Consider the following 17,080-nt stretch of genomic DNA (forward strand, 5'->3'; position numbering starts at 1 on the left):
CTGTGTGCAAGGTCCTTTATTTTCCTGATTTCAGACTAAGCTCAAACAATGGCGTCGAGTGGTCTTGAGAATCTGCGTTGGTGCCTCAGATGTATTGTGCTTTTAAACTGAAAACTGATGTTTATCATGCTGACAAATAGTAGTAGGGCCAAACTACATTTCATAGCTATCTTTATTTCCAACGTCTCCTTCTAAACTTGAATAAAACCCTTAACAGTGACCTTTACAGCAACAATGAGAAGTAGCACAACTAATGAGACATTGGATTAGCGACTGTTATACAGCACAAGAGTTACATGAACACAAGGTGTTAAAAAGCCAGGTATTTAGTTGTTTTCATGAGAAAATTGCCCAAAGAACTAATGCTGTACATGATTAGCTCCTCGCTAACTTCTGTTTTCACTCTTGCGCCCTTGCTTCATAACCAGGGCCCTTTCTCGCTATAGGCGGACTATGCAAACGCTTAGAGCTCAATGATCTCATGGTCCCAAGCAATGACGCAAACTAAGGAAAAACTTCACCTCAAATACAACGAAAGTAAAATACGAAGCCATTTATAGCTGGGATAGTTGAGAATATCACGGAAAATATCAACAGAGGATAAGGAATAGTACACACTTGTGTTTCTGAATTTGTGACCTAAAAATCACCACTAAACGAGAAAAACTCATTTTTATTTCTAATCTAAAGAACAAATCAAAATAAATAAATAATAAATATATCAATAAATAATCAAATAAATATCTAAAATCAAGGTTCCTTATTAAGTTTTTGTAAAACTGAACTTCTACTGTCAGAAATGTAAGGAGATTGTACACCCCCTTCAAAATAAAAGCATAATGTTTGTATTCACACCCAATTTTGATTCGCATCACCTCAATTTGTGTTTGCTACATAATTAAATATAATATAATCAAATATTTTATTGTGTAGCAAATGGCTTTGTTTTTCTACTGCTACTCATTGCTAGCAAGTTGCCATGCTAGCTGCTAAGTAGCTGAGTCATCGTTTGGCAACAAGTAATCAATTAAGGATAGTAGGATAATATATTGTTGTGTTGTCATGGTCACACTGTTTATTTGGTTTGTTTAACCTTAGTCCCTTAATTAATTGGATTTTTAGCGACTGCTAGCAATACCGTCTGCTACCAATTGTTTCCGTGCTATTTATTCAATAAGTTACCGATTTACAGTAATTGGATTTTTTTTTGTTTTTGTTGCCATGGTTACATCATTGCTATGCCTTACTAAGTCTGTGTTTTCTTTTATATTTGCTTTAAAACCCATAATTAAACATACATCATAATAATTGTTTTATTATTATAATCTTGATGTTGGAAAAGCCAGATATGTATATATACATATATATGATATAGATCAGAACTATTGTTTAACTGTTTAAATCAGGTTATAATCAAGGGAAGGAGTGATGTACGTTTTCAAAATTCTCATCAAAGTAAAATCTCGTCATCTTACGTAGATTTGACTTAATCAGCAAACCTTCGACTTTTATCACAATATTGTATTTTGAGTTCATTTTCTAAATTTCAACTTTAATCTCGTCTTATCAACTTTATTCCTGATTTGCCCAAAATAATTTTCTCTGTCAAAATTTCGTTGTATTCCAAAAATCTGAGAGGATTAGTCTTTTCTATGGGGCTTTGCTTTATTCTGATGTAACTGTAAACTATGGTTCAGTTACTGACGATGGATCGGTGGGCGGACATGTTGACGGGAGTGGATGACTTCACCACACGCCGCGCGGCTCTGCTTTTGTCATTGTTTTCATAATGAAACATACTCGGAGTAGCAGAATTTCCCAGTTTGTGTGAAAGGAAGCAGCCGATGGGGTCGAACGGGTCGGCGTCCACAAAGCAGTGACATTTCTCTAATTGGCCTTCGTTAAGGTAACGCCACATTCCCGTTTGTGCTCGACGTAATCTGTCAAAACGTCAACATCAGGCCTGATTTTTCACGGTGAATGACTTCTGTCGCCTCGCAGCTTTGCACAAATATCTTATTGTGGTGTAAAGCTGACATGTTCCTGTTATCGTCAGTTCTTGTAAAAGATATTCTTGATGACGGTTATATATTTCTAAATGAACGCGTGGTGTACACTCTAACAGTCGATGCAACCTGTTGAATCAATTGCCACAGTTTTATGGGCTGTTAATGGACCTCCTGGCTTTGCCTACTATTGTAACGTTGATATTATCTTGTATTCCTTCCAGCTGTTATGATATAGCGACAAATTTCCACATTTTTTATTCTGTATTTTCTATCTGTGATAAATAGAAATGTTGGAGATTTGTTGGTTTCAGACCAATGATTTCCTTTTAGATTCAGCACTCTTACAGTGTGTGATCATGATGTTTCATTTCAACAGGTCTTTGAAAAGAATTGCTCGTTGTTTTCCCTTCCACTCTGTGTGTCGTGTTATTGGTTCTGTGAAATGATTTTCATTTCTCTGAATAAAAGTTTTATGAAATATTTACTTTTTCTGTTTGAATTTCAGTCTTTGAATGTTTACTTGTGGTTGAACACCAAAGGACATTGCACACGTATCAGTGCAGTCTGTGAGGCCTCCAAAGTAAATGCATGCACAAAATGACTCCAAAAATATACAAGTTACGGACAAATGCACACAGAAATACACAAAAAACAACAGAAATACACACAAAAAAAACAGAAACACACTAAATGAGAGCAAGAAAACACAAAATGACTTCAAAAACTAAAAGAAAATACTTAAAACAAGAGGAAAAAGTACACAAAAAAAAGAGCAAAATGCAGTTATTCCAAATAACAGAAAAATTTAGTTCGGCCTATGGTCTAATTTTGTGGGGCTTCCCAAATTAATGCATGCACAAAATGACTCCAAAAATGTACAATTTACAGACAAATACACACGGGGACAACAGAAATACACAAAAATACACAAAACTGCAGCTAAAATACTCAAAATGAGAGCAAAAGTACACAACAAAGAGCAAAAATGCACAAAATGACATTAGAAAACATACAAAATTACAGCAAAAAACACAAATGGACAACAAAAGTACACAAAACAGCAAAAATACACAATATGACTTCAAAACATTTACCGAACAAAGAAATAAAACTAAAAAAACTACTCAAAACACACAAAATAACTCCAAAAACACACAGAACTGCAGCTAAAATACCCCAAACAGGAGCAGAAATACACAAAAAACAGCAAAAATGCACAAAATGACTTCAGAAAACATATACCTGACAAAAAGAGACCAAAAAATACACAAAAATGACAAAAAAACATGCACAAAATGACAAAAATATACTAACAAAAGTGAACTAAAACAGAAAAGAACAACAAAAACAGAAAACCATTTGTTCTTTCCCATTTTAATGTTCAGATTTGGGTATTATTGTAGATGCTGACTTTAATTTTGATAACATAATTCTTGGATCAGATTTAATCAGATGTTTGTGGGCCCCACAGTGATAAAAGTTGCCCATCCCTGGTTTTTCTGTTTTATTTATATTGTGTAAACTTTCATTTCCACAGGTTGTAATATGTAAACATGTGAAAGAGAGAGATTTATCAAAGCAGAGCGTCTTCTTCCCGTCCAGAGCCCACATTATCATAATCTAGTGTTTCAGCCACCACAGCTCATCTCCTGGAGCCACAACAACCACTCGCCACTTTCCCGTCAGTCGTCGGCTTTTCCTCACTTTCAGAACTTTTGATTGATTGTGTATGTCGCAGAAAAGAAAAACTCTACCAGAGGTTTATGAGACGCTCTGACCCGTCACAGTGTGGCGTTACTCAGTGTCACTCACATGGTTTGATTTGTTTCTGTTGTGAACTTCTTTTAAAAAGCACTTGTGTACAATTAAAATGACAGATTTTTGCCATTTTGTTGTACTACCATAAAAGCTACTCAATTACAGTAACGTGAGTAGTTGTAATCCATTACTTTCACCTGTGATACTGGTTAATTCATCATTTAATCAAAGTATAATCATCACAACTTTAAGTGACGACAACTTTATACTTCATTTTTTAGTGGGAGAGAGAAGTCACCTCAAAGGTTTCTACTTTTTGCTTTTTTGCCAATGAGATGATTAGAAAAGCTCGGGCTTATCTCTGCAGGCGCCGAGCAGAAGCTGAGTTTATTTTTTTATTTTTCGTATCGTGAGTCACCGTCGTGTTTATCTCAAAGCAGAATATTGCCCACATCCTCTAGAAAAGCTTGGCTCCAAATTCACCCGTTTATTGCAGCTTTCTGTCGCCACTTCCTGAGCTCACATGGAGGACGCTGCATGACACCAACATTAATATGGAGAGAAATTAATACTTCATTTGAAACGATACAAATACCAAACCACAACCTTTTTAATTTGTCAGGTTGCGTCACAACACAGAGAAACACAGAGAGCTGCAGAAAGGAGCCGAAAAGAAACCAGTGGTTCACACACAAGGGCAGAAAATATATATTTTTATATGCACTCAGGAAATAATATATGTGGTAATTTTACCCTGAGAAAATGTGATCTGAGGGTCACATGAGCAACATTTATGTCATGACCAATCTAAATAATAATACAGAGAGGAACAAATAGTCTTTGTCTATTTTTTTTGTTTAGTTTGTTGTTAGTTGTTTGCCTTTTTAGCTTTTTTGTCATTTTGTGTGGATCATTTTGTCCAATTTTGTGTGTTTTTGGAGTAATATGTGTATCTTTGTTGTATTTTTGTGTATTTTTGTTTTTGTGGGTTTTATTGTGCATTAATACAATAATCGGTTTTTTTTCTGTCATTTTGTGTGTGTTTTTTGCCATTTAGTGTATATTTTTGTTGCAATATACTGGATTTTTCTGGCATTTTGTGAGACTTTGGAGAAATTTGGTTTTAGTTGTTGCCACTTTGTGTATTTTCATTGTCATTTTGTGGAATTTTCTTTCGTTTTCTGAATTTGCAAAGTAATTTTGTGGGTTTCTGCTGTTTTTTTGTTTATATATTATGTTTATGTTGTTGGGTTTTCGTGTATTTTTGTTGTAATTTTGGTGTTTTTGGAAACATTCTTTTATTTATTTTTTTAATTAGAAGAATTAGAGTGGCCAAAAACAGTAACAAAAAAGTGGTAAAAAGGGTTTAAATTGTCAATATTGGTTTAAAAGTGGTAGAGATGGGGGTTGGGGTTTTTTAAATTTAAAAAGTAGGAACAATTGGTTTAAACTGGCAACTAATGGGCATGACAAATTGTGATTGTGGTTATATTGGCAAAAATAAGCATGAAATATGGCAAAAAGCGGTTAAAAGTGACCCGTCAACATATGTAACATTAGGTGGAAAAGTGGTGCTGAAAATGTCTTGAAAGTGGAAAAAATATGCAGAAAAGACATTGAAATTTGATGGAGAAGTGGTAAAAATAGGAGTAATGTAGCAAAAATGTATTAAAATGAGCAAAAACGTATGAAAATCAGTTAAAATATGACAAGTTTGGTGCAATTGCAGAAAAAGGGTTGAAAAAACCGGCTCAAAATTGTTCAAAAAATATTCTTAGTTTATTGAAGGCATCTGGCGACCCCCTCCCAGTGTCTTGCGACCCCAAATGGGATGCTGACCCCAAGGCTGAGAATCCCTGGTCTATGGAAACATGGCGTTGTTAAGCTAGTAGTTTCCTCTTCATGGTGAGCCTGTAAATGATCTGGTATCCGTCGTCCCAGCCGTAGAGCTGCTTCTCCTCAGCGTTGTACTTCAGACTAGCGTGGGCTCCGTACCTGCGGGGGAAGTAGAGCAGAGGCTCCTCCTCACTGACCACCACCTCGTTGACATCAAACACGCACTGGACCCGGGAGCGGCTTGCCAGGCGCGTGTTGTACACCACGTACACGGTGCCACACACCACAAAGGCTGCCTCTGCGTTTTCCCGTGGGCACCGGGTGTCCCAGATCTGTTCTATATCCAGCGTGGCGGCGTCCATCTTGGCCAGGCTGATGTTGGGCTCGCTGTCGCTGGCGGCGTAAAGCAACCAGAGACCCTCGTCGTCAGCCACCAGGTCGGCCACTATCTCTGGGTTGAGCTTGTAGACGGACGCGTGGCTCTCCATGGGAAACATGGTGATGTCTGTCACCACACCGGTCAAAAGGTCGTATTTGATTACCTGTACGTCTGCACCGGCCTCCTGCGTCACGTAGAACAAGTAGTTATCATAGACGGCAGAACCAGGCCCGCTCCACTCAGAGGGAAGACTGATGATGCCTCCGACCCCAGCAGAACGAGAAAAGTCCCGCGCAGAGTCAAACTGGAGGACGGTGTCTCCTGACGTGCCGTTAAAGACGTAAACCTTGGAGGTTCGGGGGTCTCTGGTCCACATGCCTTTGGGACTTCCCACTCTTTTCACGATCTTCACTGATTTGATACCAGAAATGATTTCCACACAGTCTGCAACAAGAGACGAGCGAATGTGAAACATAAAAAGGACACTTAATGTTTTCAACAGCTGCACAACCATGAAGAGACTTTTTTTTCTCGTCATGACGACGTGATGATTTTTGCAGAAAGGCCCAGAGATTTATCTTTTTAAGAGTCCAAAACTATGGCTGTGTTTCAAAATGTCACACCACGTACTATGCACTATAAACTCAATGAGTATATACTATAAGTATGATTAGTATGCTGACCATTAACTGAAATGTACTTCCAAATTTATCAAGATGCATTTGAAACCGACAACGACAAAAACCTGAAACACACTGAGGTTTTAAACTTTTAAGTGATAAAATGACCAAATAAAATCTCAAATCTCAACATGTGGTCATTTGATCCATAAAACTCACAAATACACATCCTACGCCAATATTTTGAAGATTTTTTAGAGACTAGCCAATGTGCTACTGACAAAACTTGCGGTTAACGTCAAAACAAGAGCCCTATTTAGAAAAACAGTTAAAAAAACCAATGGAAGAAGAGATGCTTTTGTTTTGAAAAGATGATGTTTGATTTTTAGCTTGAAGCCGGTTCCAGGATGATTTTACGTTCACAATGCTTCATGGGGCGATTGAGTATGACTACTGTGCCCAACGTACGTACTTCAAAAATGTCCTGATATAGCATGTGTCAAACTCAAGGCCTGGGCCAAATCCGGCCCTTTACAGCATCAACTTTGGGCCCCACTCGAGAACGTAAAAATGACAGAAAAATATGAAACATTTTGTAAATCACTAACTAATTCAGTAGTAGATAACTACTCTCCAAATGCAAAAAATCAATCAAAATCCACGATATTTGCAGAGATTTGTTTTCCGGTTCTTCAATCACATGACGGCAGTCATTTTCATTCTCAAATTGTTGAAGGAAATCTCAATTTTTCCAGAATCTGGCAAAATTTCCTCAAATTATTCCACAACATTTCCTTAAATTCCCCAAATCAGAGAAATGTAAGTGAAGATCCTGCAGGAAATGATTTACTCACATGTTTTATCATTTATTTATACATGGAAGTGCAAACAGAGGCACGTTAGTGTTTTTTTTTATTAATTTGCTCTTTTTCACACAAAAAATCCGACTGCCAAAGACGTCAATTGTGTTTTTCAGCTGGGGTTGCTAGGAGACAGTGTGACGAAGGACTCCTGTGAATATCGAGCTGTACAATGATGTAGTGACCAACTGGTGACATGTAGGTGGCAGCATCGCACCTTTGGATGAGAGATCACCATGATGTGCAGAGCTCAGAGGGAGAGGAAAGGAGTTTACAAGACAGAAAATGGCGCTACGAAAGTTAATGCTAAAGCTCACAGCAGCTCACACCCGAACACAGCATGTGCGGAACCTAAGTAGACTATTCAGAGTGTGGCGATGGTGAGAGAAAACGATCAAAAAATGGGGCAAGCGGTGACACTCGGCATGTCCGCGAGGAGGAGGAAGTTGCGTGTGCGGAGACTGACGGGGGAGAGACTTGGAGGAACGCCAAAATACAGTAAGAAATCCTTTCAACTCTGACCCAGATAGCAAAATAATAATAATTTTGCCATCAAAATCCCGATATCAGTGTTTTTTTTTTTGTAGTTTTGTAGAAGGAAACCAAAGTTGATGTCTCACTAAAGCAAAAAAAAAAATGCTCCAAAGTCACTAATAGGTTTTTTCAGAAAAAGACGTTTTTCTCAGCTTTTTGTCTCAAACTGGCGATTTGTGTGAAGCTTGCCTCTATTCAACTGCTGATTACAAAAGAACGAAACAAGATAGAAATAAAATATTTTTTTCTGATGAAAGTAGAAAGTCTAATCTTTTAGATTGTCATAGTACAAAATATTTTGTGGGTCTTGAATAACCAGTGAAAATCATCTAAAACACCTGGCAATATGGGGTTGGCTGCTATGAAAATGGCTGGCAGTGAATGAGTTACGATCAAACTGCTCCGTATTTTGCCCCTGAACTAAAATCATTTTGACACCCCTGCCATATAGTATACATCTGTGTTTTTCCTGTGTGCTCAATCTTTTCATACTATCTAATATGAATGTTTACATACTAATTTTGACGTCAGACTTAGTACGAGTAGTACGTTAGTATGCGATTTACAACAGCCTAAATGTTTTCAACAGCTGCACAGACATGAGGACAGACTTTTTCTTCCCGACAAGACGTCATGTGATGATCTTTGCAGAAAGTACCCAGAGACTTCTCTCTCTCTAAAAACCCAAAACTATTAATGGAAGCTGATTTTTTTTTTTTTCAAACAACATATCTAACTTGGCAAGAGCCAGATTGATGTGCAGCCCCTCCCTCTAACTCAAGTTCTCCACATGGATCTGTGTCCATGTCAGGTGAATCCTTTCGGAACCAGGGAGGGACGTGAACAGAATGCTTAAAGCTGTTTGGGCGAAGCGCCTGTCCACCATGATTTGTTTTAGCCAATCACACGGCAGAGATGCTGCTATGGCTACAACAACAACAAGGCACCGCTGGTGAAAACATACGTCTTCACCATCCAAAAATGCACAAACTATTAATGGGAGCAGATCCCCCCCCCCCCCCACATCCCCCACCAACACAGCAGACATGTGGCACAAAGTGAATAATTTAAACTGATGAATCCTTTGCTTCCTCGCACACTGATGTATCCAGGGGCTGAATTATCATTGTGTGCACACAGGTTGGATTCAATGCAAGAGGAGTTTGTTCAGGGTCACTTCACTGACATTCACAATGGAGCACTTTGTGCTGCAAACATGAGCTGGGAAAGTGAAGTCTCTGACCTCAGGCCAGCTTCCTGTGCCTCCTCCGTGCCGAGGCGCACACAAGGTACAAAGCGAACCAGCAAAGATAGCCTTGTGTGCTCCATGACTTTGATGGTTTTACAGTTGGCTGTGCACGGCTGGTATGGTGATCTGAGCTCAGGGGCTTTGGATATTGTTGCATATTTTGTCGTGTCATGTTTTATTGTTGATTTCTTAAGCCAGACAGTGCAGTGGGAAAAACAGTGTAAATCTTTAATGAAACATTCTAAAAAAGTATCATTATTTTCACTATTTAACTTTTGACTTTGGGGTCAATTCAACAAATGGCCCACGCACTTCAGTCTCAAAAAATGATGAGATTTTCTTTACTAATTGATCTGTGATTATCTAATAGGCACACTGTGAAAATTTAGTTTGACAGGATGAATAGTTTTTGAGATATGTAATTTAGTGAGGGGGTATGTGTTGATTTTCGTGCGTATTTATTTTTCTTCCATTTTCAGCTTCCAATATCTCAGGAACTACATCACATAGGAAACTGAAATATGGTATAGTAATACAGCTCCACCTACTCTCTCAGAATATACAAAAAGATCTGTTGTACATTCTATCTGGTGGACATGTCAGCCCTCGATATTGGAAAAAACTTTGTCTGGGTTTCAGACTCAAACATGTTTGAGCTTTCAGTAAACAGAGGAGAAAGTAACAGTTTACTCACGTTACTGTAATTTAGTGGCTTTTATGGGTTTTGTACTTTTTTGAGTATATTTCTAAATCAGTTATTTTACTTGTACTTAAGTACATTTTAAAAGAAGTAAAGTAATTTGTTACACTTCTGCACCCAACCGTTACTGAATGAATTGTTATTTTTTTGGTTTTAAAATGATCAACAGACATTGTGAAACTACAAAAAATGAAATGACCAGACAACAAACAAATGCATCACATTTGGGAGCTTGAGGGTTCTGCTCAGGTGTTTTGTTATGCGTATGATCGTTTTGTTGTTTTTATGATAACTGTGTTTGTCCTGGCTTGAATCTTGAATGTTGTGGGGGGCAATTGCAATTTTGTTGTACTTTGTACAATGACAATAAGAAGGATTCTGATTCTGAGTCTGATTCTGATCATAGCCGGCCAATCAGATTAATCATAATGCATGGCGCCAAAACAGACACAAAACAGTTTTAGAGTTGATACATTTCTATGATTTTTTTTTTTTTTTTAATTGAATTTATTGGTGTTATTTTATTTAAAAAATAATTGTACATTTTGACAAACCTTTTATTTTATACAGATGCCTTTGTGGAAAGTAAATTAAGTTCCAAATGTGCAAGGTGTTTACTATATAGGGATGTATTACCAAAAATAAACGTGGGGATGAAAGTAACGAGTAACTTTTACTTTGAATGCTACTTAGTTAAGCTACTTTTTACTTGCACTTGAGTGTTTTTTGTATGACTTACTTGTACTTGTACTTGAGTACAATTTAAATCAAGTAACAAGTCTAAGTACTTCTACTTGAGTAGGATATATCAGTACTCTTTGCACCTCTGTCAGTAAAGAACTTTGCATATGCCAATCCCAGGGTACAAATAATCGGGTGTTGATAAATCCGGCGGCTGAATTTGATCATCATTAACATGTTACATCCTCCTGTTTCAGAGGCCCCGCCCACAAAATGAAAATCGGCATTCTCACATCTAAAAATGTGCTTTTTGAACGTGTGAAAATTGGAAGATTTAAGAAGTGCATTTAAACACTTTGTGGAAGAGAATCAGCTACTGAGCAGGTGACGTCTGCCCCCGTGTGTGCGCTGAGAACAACTTACCAACAGAGATCCTGGAGACACACACGGATATTACTTTTCTATCGGCTTCAGTTCGCATGCTTTGGGCAATGAATATCACATTAAAACAAATTAACAATCAAAAATGCGATTAAAAAATCCTTAAAATAACCAATTTCACCTATAATTCATGACATTACTGATTAAATAAAAATACACAAAAACATCTGCTATACATTCTATCTGGTGGACATGCCAGCCCCTCAAAATTGGAAAAAAGATTGTCTGGGTTTCGGGCTCGAACATTTTTGTACTTTGCATATGCATATGTACTGTATGTTCTAAGAAAGTAGGTGGAGTTGTATTATTATACCAAATTTCAGTTTCAGAAGTGGGACCGTAGTGCGTGGTATATCCGGAATTTTTTTATTTTTATTTACGGGAATGACCCACTCGTTCTCTTCCCTTTGCTTCGTGGGAATTGAACATGTTCACTTGCCGAGAGGAGGAGACATAGACAAAATATTGTGTCAAAAAGAACTGTTTTGGATTCACAGTCTAGACTTTCTACCCCCAAAGGGCTTAAATGTAGATTTTGACTTGAGTGGTTTATTATAATATCGAAGAAGAGAATCTGCTCCAGCAGCACAAGCTGGGACATAAACGAGCTGCCACAACTTCTGCTGGAAAACACGAGTGCACCCCAAGCCCTCCATTAAATGACTTGTAACAGTTATGTGTTTGTTCTTCATTTTCCACAGCTATGAGTTTTTCCAGGACAGCAGCTCTACAGAAAAAGGTGGTGATGTGGAGTTTGATGGCGTAGCATAGGGACACGGGACGAGCAGCGTAAACATCTACAGCAGGGGTGTAGAACTCATTTTAGTTTAGGGGCCAAATGCGCACACGTTTGGTCCCGAGTGGGCCACAAAGGAGGGGAATGGAACAATTTCAACACTTGCACTACTTTGCATTTCAATGTATAAATGAAAGTATGTATGTAGAGTATACATACTCTACAAGCATGAGGAAAGCATGAACCCCTGCAAATATTGTTGAGTTTCATTACATTTGTGACAAATTGAATGAAACTAATTATAAAGTTCTACTTCCAAATAAATCTGTTGAAATGTGTTTTTTTTAAAGTGTATTATTATTGTTTTTGCATGGATGCCAATATTTGTTTGGATATGATAGTGATACAGTGATTTGAAATTACTCCCAATTTCTATAAATAAATAAAAGTTTCTATTTTTTAATATTGTCTAAGTTCCTGTGAAAATTTGCCAGATATTTTACGCCCCTTTGTAACCCTACTGATTTACCATCCATTCATCTTAATCTTAATCTTTGCTGGGTTGTGGAGGGCAGTATCCTTAGCAGGGGGGCCGAGACTTCCCTCTACCAGGCCACTTCTTCAGGCTTTTCCGGGGGATCCCGAGGTGTTCCCAGCCCAGCCAAGAGACTTAGTCTCTCCAGCGTGTCCTGGGTCTTCCTCGAGGTCTCCGTCCGGAGGGACGTGCCCCAAACGCTTCATTCGGGAGACGTCCGGGGTGCATCCTAATTAGATGCCCAAACCTCATCTGGCTCTTCTCAATGCGGAGGAGCAGCAGCTCTACCCTGAGCTCCTGCCTGATGACTGAGGTACGAAACTCATTCGGCCACTTATGCCCACGATCTTGTTCTTTCGATCATGACCCAAAGCTCATGACCATATGGTAGGAACGTAGATTGACTGGTAAATCAAGAGCCGGATCAGCTCCCTCTTTACCACAACGGGTCAGTGTAGACTCTGCATCACTGCAGACGCCGCACCAATTCGCCTGTCAATCTCTCGCTCCATTCTTCCCTCACTCGTGAACAAGACCCCGAGATACTTGAACTCCTCCACTTGGGGCAGGACATCACTCGACCTTTTTCCGGTCAAGAACCATGGACGCGGATTTGGAGGTGTTGATTTTCATCCCGGCCGCTTCACACTCGGCTGTGAACTGATCCAGTGAGAGTTGAAGGTCACGACTTGATGGATTCAACAGGACCACATCATCTGCAAGAAGCAGTGATGCAATCCAAACTGCACCCCCTCAACGCATCTGTAACAAAGGGCAACCCTGGTGGAGTACAACCCTCACTGGAAACGAGTTTAACTTACTTCCGGCAATGCCTGCTGATATATCCACAACTAAATTATTTGGTTGTTTACACAATGGTTCATGTTCTCAGATATTCTAACTTTCCCCTGCATGCTGGATTGGATGTTTAAAAGGGACCGATTTGGTCCCCGGGCCTTTGAGCTTGTGTGTAATCTCACCTAAGACTCTGGAGTAATCCTCCTCCCAATCCTCGTCCTCTTCTCCCCGTCTCTCCTGCAGGCCCCAGGCCTCCTGCTCTACCACCTTGTCTGCTTTATCTGCACATGCCCGAGGGGAAGTCTGACTCTCCACGTAGTCCATCTCCCGCTCCAGGCGGTCCACTCGCACAGCGGCTCCCTCCAGGTTCTTAAACAACGTGCCATGCTCGTTTTGTAGTCCGTCCACAGCTTCAGAAACCAGCTTTTTAAAATCCTTCATGTCCGTGTGGTATCGGTGGGATTGTTCATGCCACAACGTCATACGGTCCTGGTACAGAAAGAACTTCATTAATCTGATCTTTTGTCTGTTCAGAGCTGATCAAAACAACTACGGACATTCCTAACTCATGCAAAGCAGTATGGACGAAGGAAAGTTTCAATAACCCAAATTAAAATAAATAGCAGCAAAAAATAAATAAATAAATAAATAAATAGCAGCAGTAGGGGTTACAGTTTTTCCAAATTCATTTGCAAAGATAAAATTATAAATATATTGTACATATTATACGAATACAGTACATTAAGTGCCATAAAACACAGTGACTGTACAAAATATATATGAATTCATTTGTTGTTTTTTTAAACATACAAGTTATTTTTTGGCACTGAAGTCATATGTGACTTGGTTCTTCTTCTGTTGTGCAGTTCTTCTTCACAATGTAAATGGTGAAGCGACACCTCACCTAACAGTTCCTGTATGGTACTGCAGGAGAAATGAAGCAGAAAGTGGCCGCTGGCCTGATTTTATCATTAATTTACAACATTACTCTAAAAATTAGGATTTTTAATGACACGGTTCAGCCTCACAGAGCTAAAAAAAAAAAAAAAAAAAAAGTAAGAATTAATCAGGATGGAACTACTTTTTTTAATGCCTGAGGAAGATTTTGAGACCACGTTTGATGGAATATATGGATTCAATAAGACATGGCAACAATTCAAAGGTGACGAGTGCTGGCTTGTTTATGTCACCATTTTTTTTCCCAAGTTTGACAAAATAATTGACTGTGTTTGCTGTGATGGTTGTGTCTTAGATTGGTTCATATGGTAAAAATGGAAGATTCTAAGCTTTCAAACAGGATATGATGCAGTATTTGAGAAGCATTTAATCGCTTAAGATTGTGAATGAATGAGAACATGTATTTTGACCCGTATTCAGGATGGTGGACGTCACGACGTGTCGACGCACATTTTCAATTATGTTACTAATCATTTTTGTATTATTGTATATGTTACACACCTTGTTTGACACGAATCTCAAGATGGTATATATATATATATATATATATATGTATATATATATATATATATATGATTAAATCTCAAATCGAATCTTATATATAATTTATATGTAGGGGTGCAAACCAGAGCACATTAATGTTGAATTTGCTCTTTTTCCCGCATAAAATCGTTGGCCCACTTGTGCTCAAACTGCTCCGTATTTGGCCCCTGAACTAAAAGCAGTTTGACACCTTTGCGATAATTGGTTTAGCTTATTTAAGAAATTAAAGATGTAATAAAACAGTAGAAACAGCATCATTTCCAACACTATGTTCCTTATTGTTGTATCTGGCTGCTTCTCACCTCAATGGCCAACAATCGGTTCTCCAGGTAGTCCATCAGGCCCTGGTAGTAATGCTGAGCTCCAGTGAAGGTCCAGGCGATGGAGACCAGGAGGATGAACAGTGGCTTCATTGTGAGCCAATCAATGGGATGTCTGATGGTCCTTCTCAGTCCAGATTTGGAAGTAGGACTCCTCAGGTTACCTTTCCTAGAGGTGTTTCAAGAACAAAGTTGTCTCAGAGTGTCACAAAAATTTAAAGTTCTGGGCTTCCTATCCATGGATGAGCAACAACGACTCGGGGAAACACAGGGACGATCAGAAGCTCCTTCAACAGTTTCCAATTCGTCGACTGCTCTCACTTTGCTGGAATGTTTTCCCAAAACTCTCAGGGAGGAGCCTGGAGCCTCACTGCTCTGTATCCTCCTAAAGTGAGCGTGGCTAACACACACACATTCACAGGCTCCACAGAACTTCCACCATTCACTTAAATAATCACATGCCAATAAAAACCCATCAGAGTAGATTTGATGGATTAGACCAGGGGCTCCTGGGGTTGCAAGACACTGGGAGAGGGTTGCAAGATGCCTTCAAGAAACTAAGAACATTTTATGAACAATTTGAGCTAATTTTTGCTTATTTTTCACTTTTTCTTCCCATATTTTTGCTCCTTTTACTGTATTTTTGCGACATTACTCCCATTTCTGCCACTTCTCCCTGTCTTCTCAGCACATTTTTCCCACCTTCATGGTATTTTCAGCACTTATAAACCCTTTCTACAACTTTTCCAACTAATGTCGCATATGTTGCCTCTTGTCGGACATCTGAAAACGTGAAACAGTTTGTGAGTTGTTAAAAAAAACTTTGCAGGCTTTTGACGACAGCTCAGTGCTGTGTTACTGCTAGGCGATGTCTGATGAAGGGCGTTCAGCCCGAAACGTCACGTTTTTTGGTGTAAATTCAAATTGGGAGCTAACCACGCAGTTGTGCGGACCTTTTTTTCACTGCTAGCGCTAGCCAGCTGTATTAAATAGAGGATTACAAACAGATTACCACACAGCACAAAGCAGGACGTGTTCTACCATTTGCCTCTGATATTACTTCTTCTCTTCAGCCTTCTCTCTAATGCAGCCTCCATTCTTCGCCAAAAGTAAATAAACATGCGTCCCGGTGTCACGGTCTGTTTACCTTGTACTGAGATCGATTATGAGCATATAAAATGAAATTTGCTACAAAAAATAATAATTAAGATTTGTTTTTTTTTTGTTTTCAAAGTGAACGGACACGTGTTTTTTTAGTTTGTTGGATTAGGTTAGGGTTAGGGTTGCATGCGCGCATATATGCTTATAATCAATCTCAGTACAAGGTAAACACAGACCGTGACACTGAAAACAAAACAACGCATAATCACGCATCAGGTCCCGCCCATTTCTGTCCAAATCACAAAGATGCCTATTTGCATTGGATTAGTATAAACACAGGATTTAGTAGGTAATTTGAGGGGGAATTTTTACTTTACAAATTACTGACATGGCAGATTCGCACGGGATTAACATCACAGACATTCTCCGCAATTATTACAAATTGCATGTGGTCCTTAGATAAAACTAATAGGGCTTAACATATACAATAATGCAAAAAAAGATGAGTAACATAAATGATAATGCTGAATACAAAAATTTGCACTGATGCGTCATTTAATGTTGTAAATTCATGATAAAATCTTTCTGCTTCATTGTTGCTGCAGTACCATACATGAACTACTGGGTGCAGTGTCACTTCACTGTTTACATTGTGAAGAAGAATTACGCGGTAGAAGAAGAACCAACCTGCCTGTAGCCTTGAAAGGAAGACGACGGTCACATGACTCAAGCACCAAAAAATCAATTGTATTTTTAAAAGAACAACAAATAAATTCATATAGATTTGTACAATCACTGTGTTTTATGGCACTTAAAATATTTATATATTACGTACATTACATTAAGAATTGTATTTTTTTTTTAATGAATTTGGGAAAACTGTAATGAAAAGCTTTGACCACTTTGGTCGATAAGATTTCAAACCCCAGGGCAGGAATAAAGGTTCATATTCAGCAGGTCTGTGTTCTCTACTCAGCTGTTGGTGTCACGTGGAGTTTTCCTCTGGGAGACAGAAAGCGCTCA

At 38.6% G+C, this 17,080-nt stretch overlaps 1 protein-coding gene across 1 annotated transcript; it reads right to left on the bottom strand.

The window, feature by feature from the left end:
- Positions 1-5,525: 5,525 nt before the first annotated feature.
- Positions 5,526-15,254, bottom strand: olfml3a (olfactomedin-like 3a). Its single transcript, XM_028452302.1, has 3 exons — positions 14,939-15,254; positions 13,319-13,625; positions 5,526-6,426 (listed from the first exon to the last, which is right to left on the bottom strand). The coding sequence occupies exons 1-3, from the start codon at positions 15,047-15,049 to the stop codon at positions 5,648-5,650; spliced, it is 1,197 nt and encodes a 398-aa protein (XP_028308103.1). The 5' UTR covers positions 15,050-15,254; the 3' UTR covers positions 5,526-5,647.
- Between the last annotated feature and the right edge of the window lie 1,826 nt (positions 15,255-17,080).

Source organism: Gouania willdenowi, chromosome 7, assembly GCF_900634775.1.
Source record: "Gouania willdenowi chromosome 7, fGouWil2.1, whole genome shotgun sequence".
NCBI lineage: Eukaryota > Metazoa > Chordata > Actinopteri > Blenniiformes > Gobiesocidae > Gouania > Gouania willdenowi.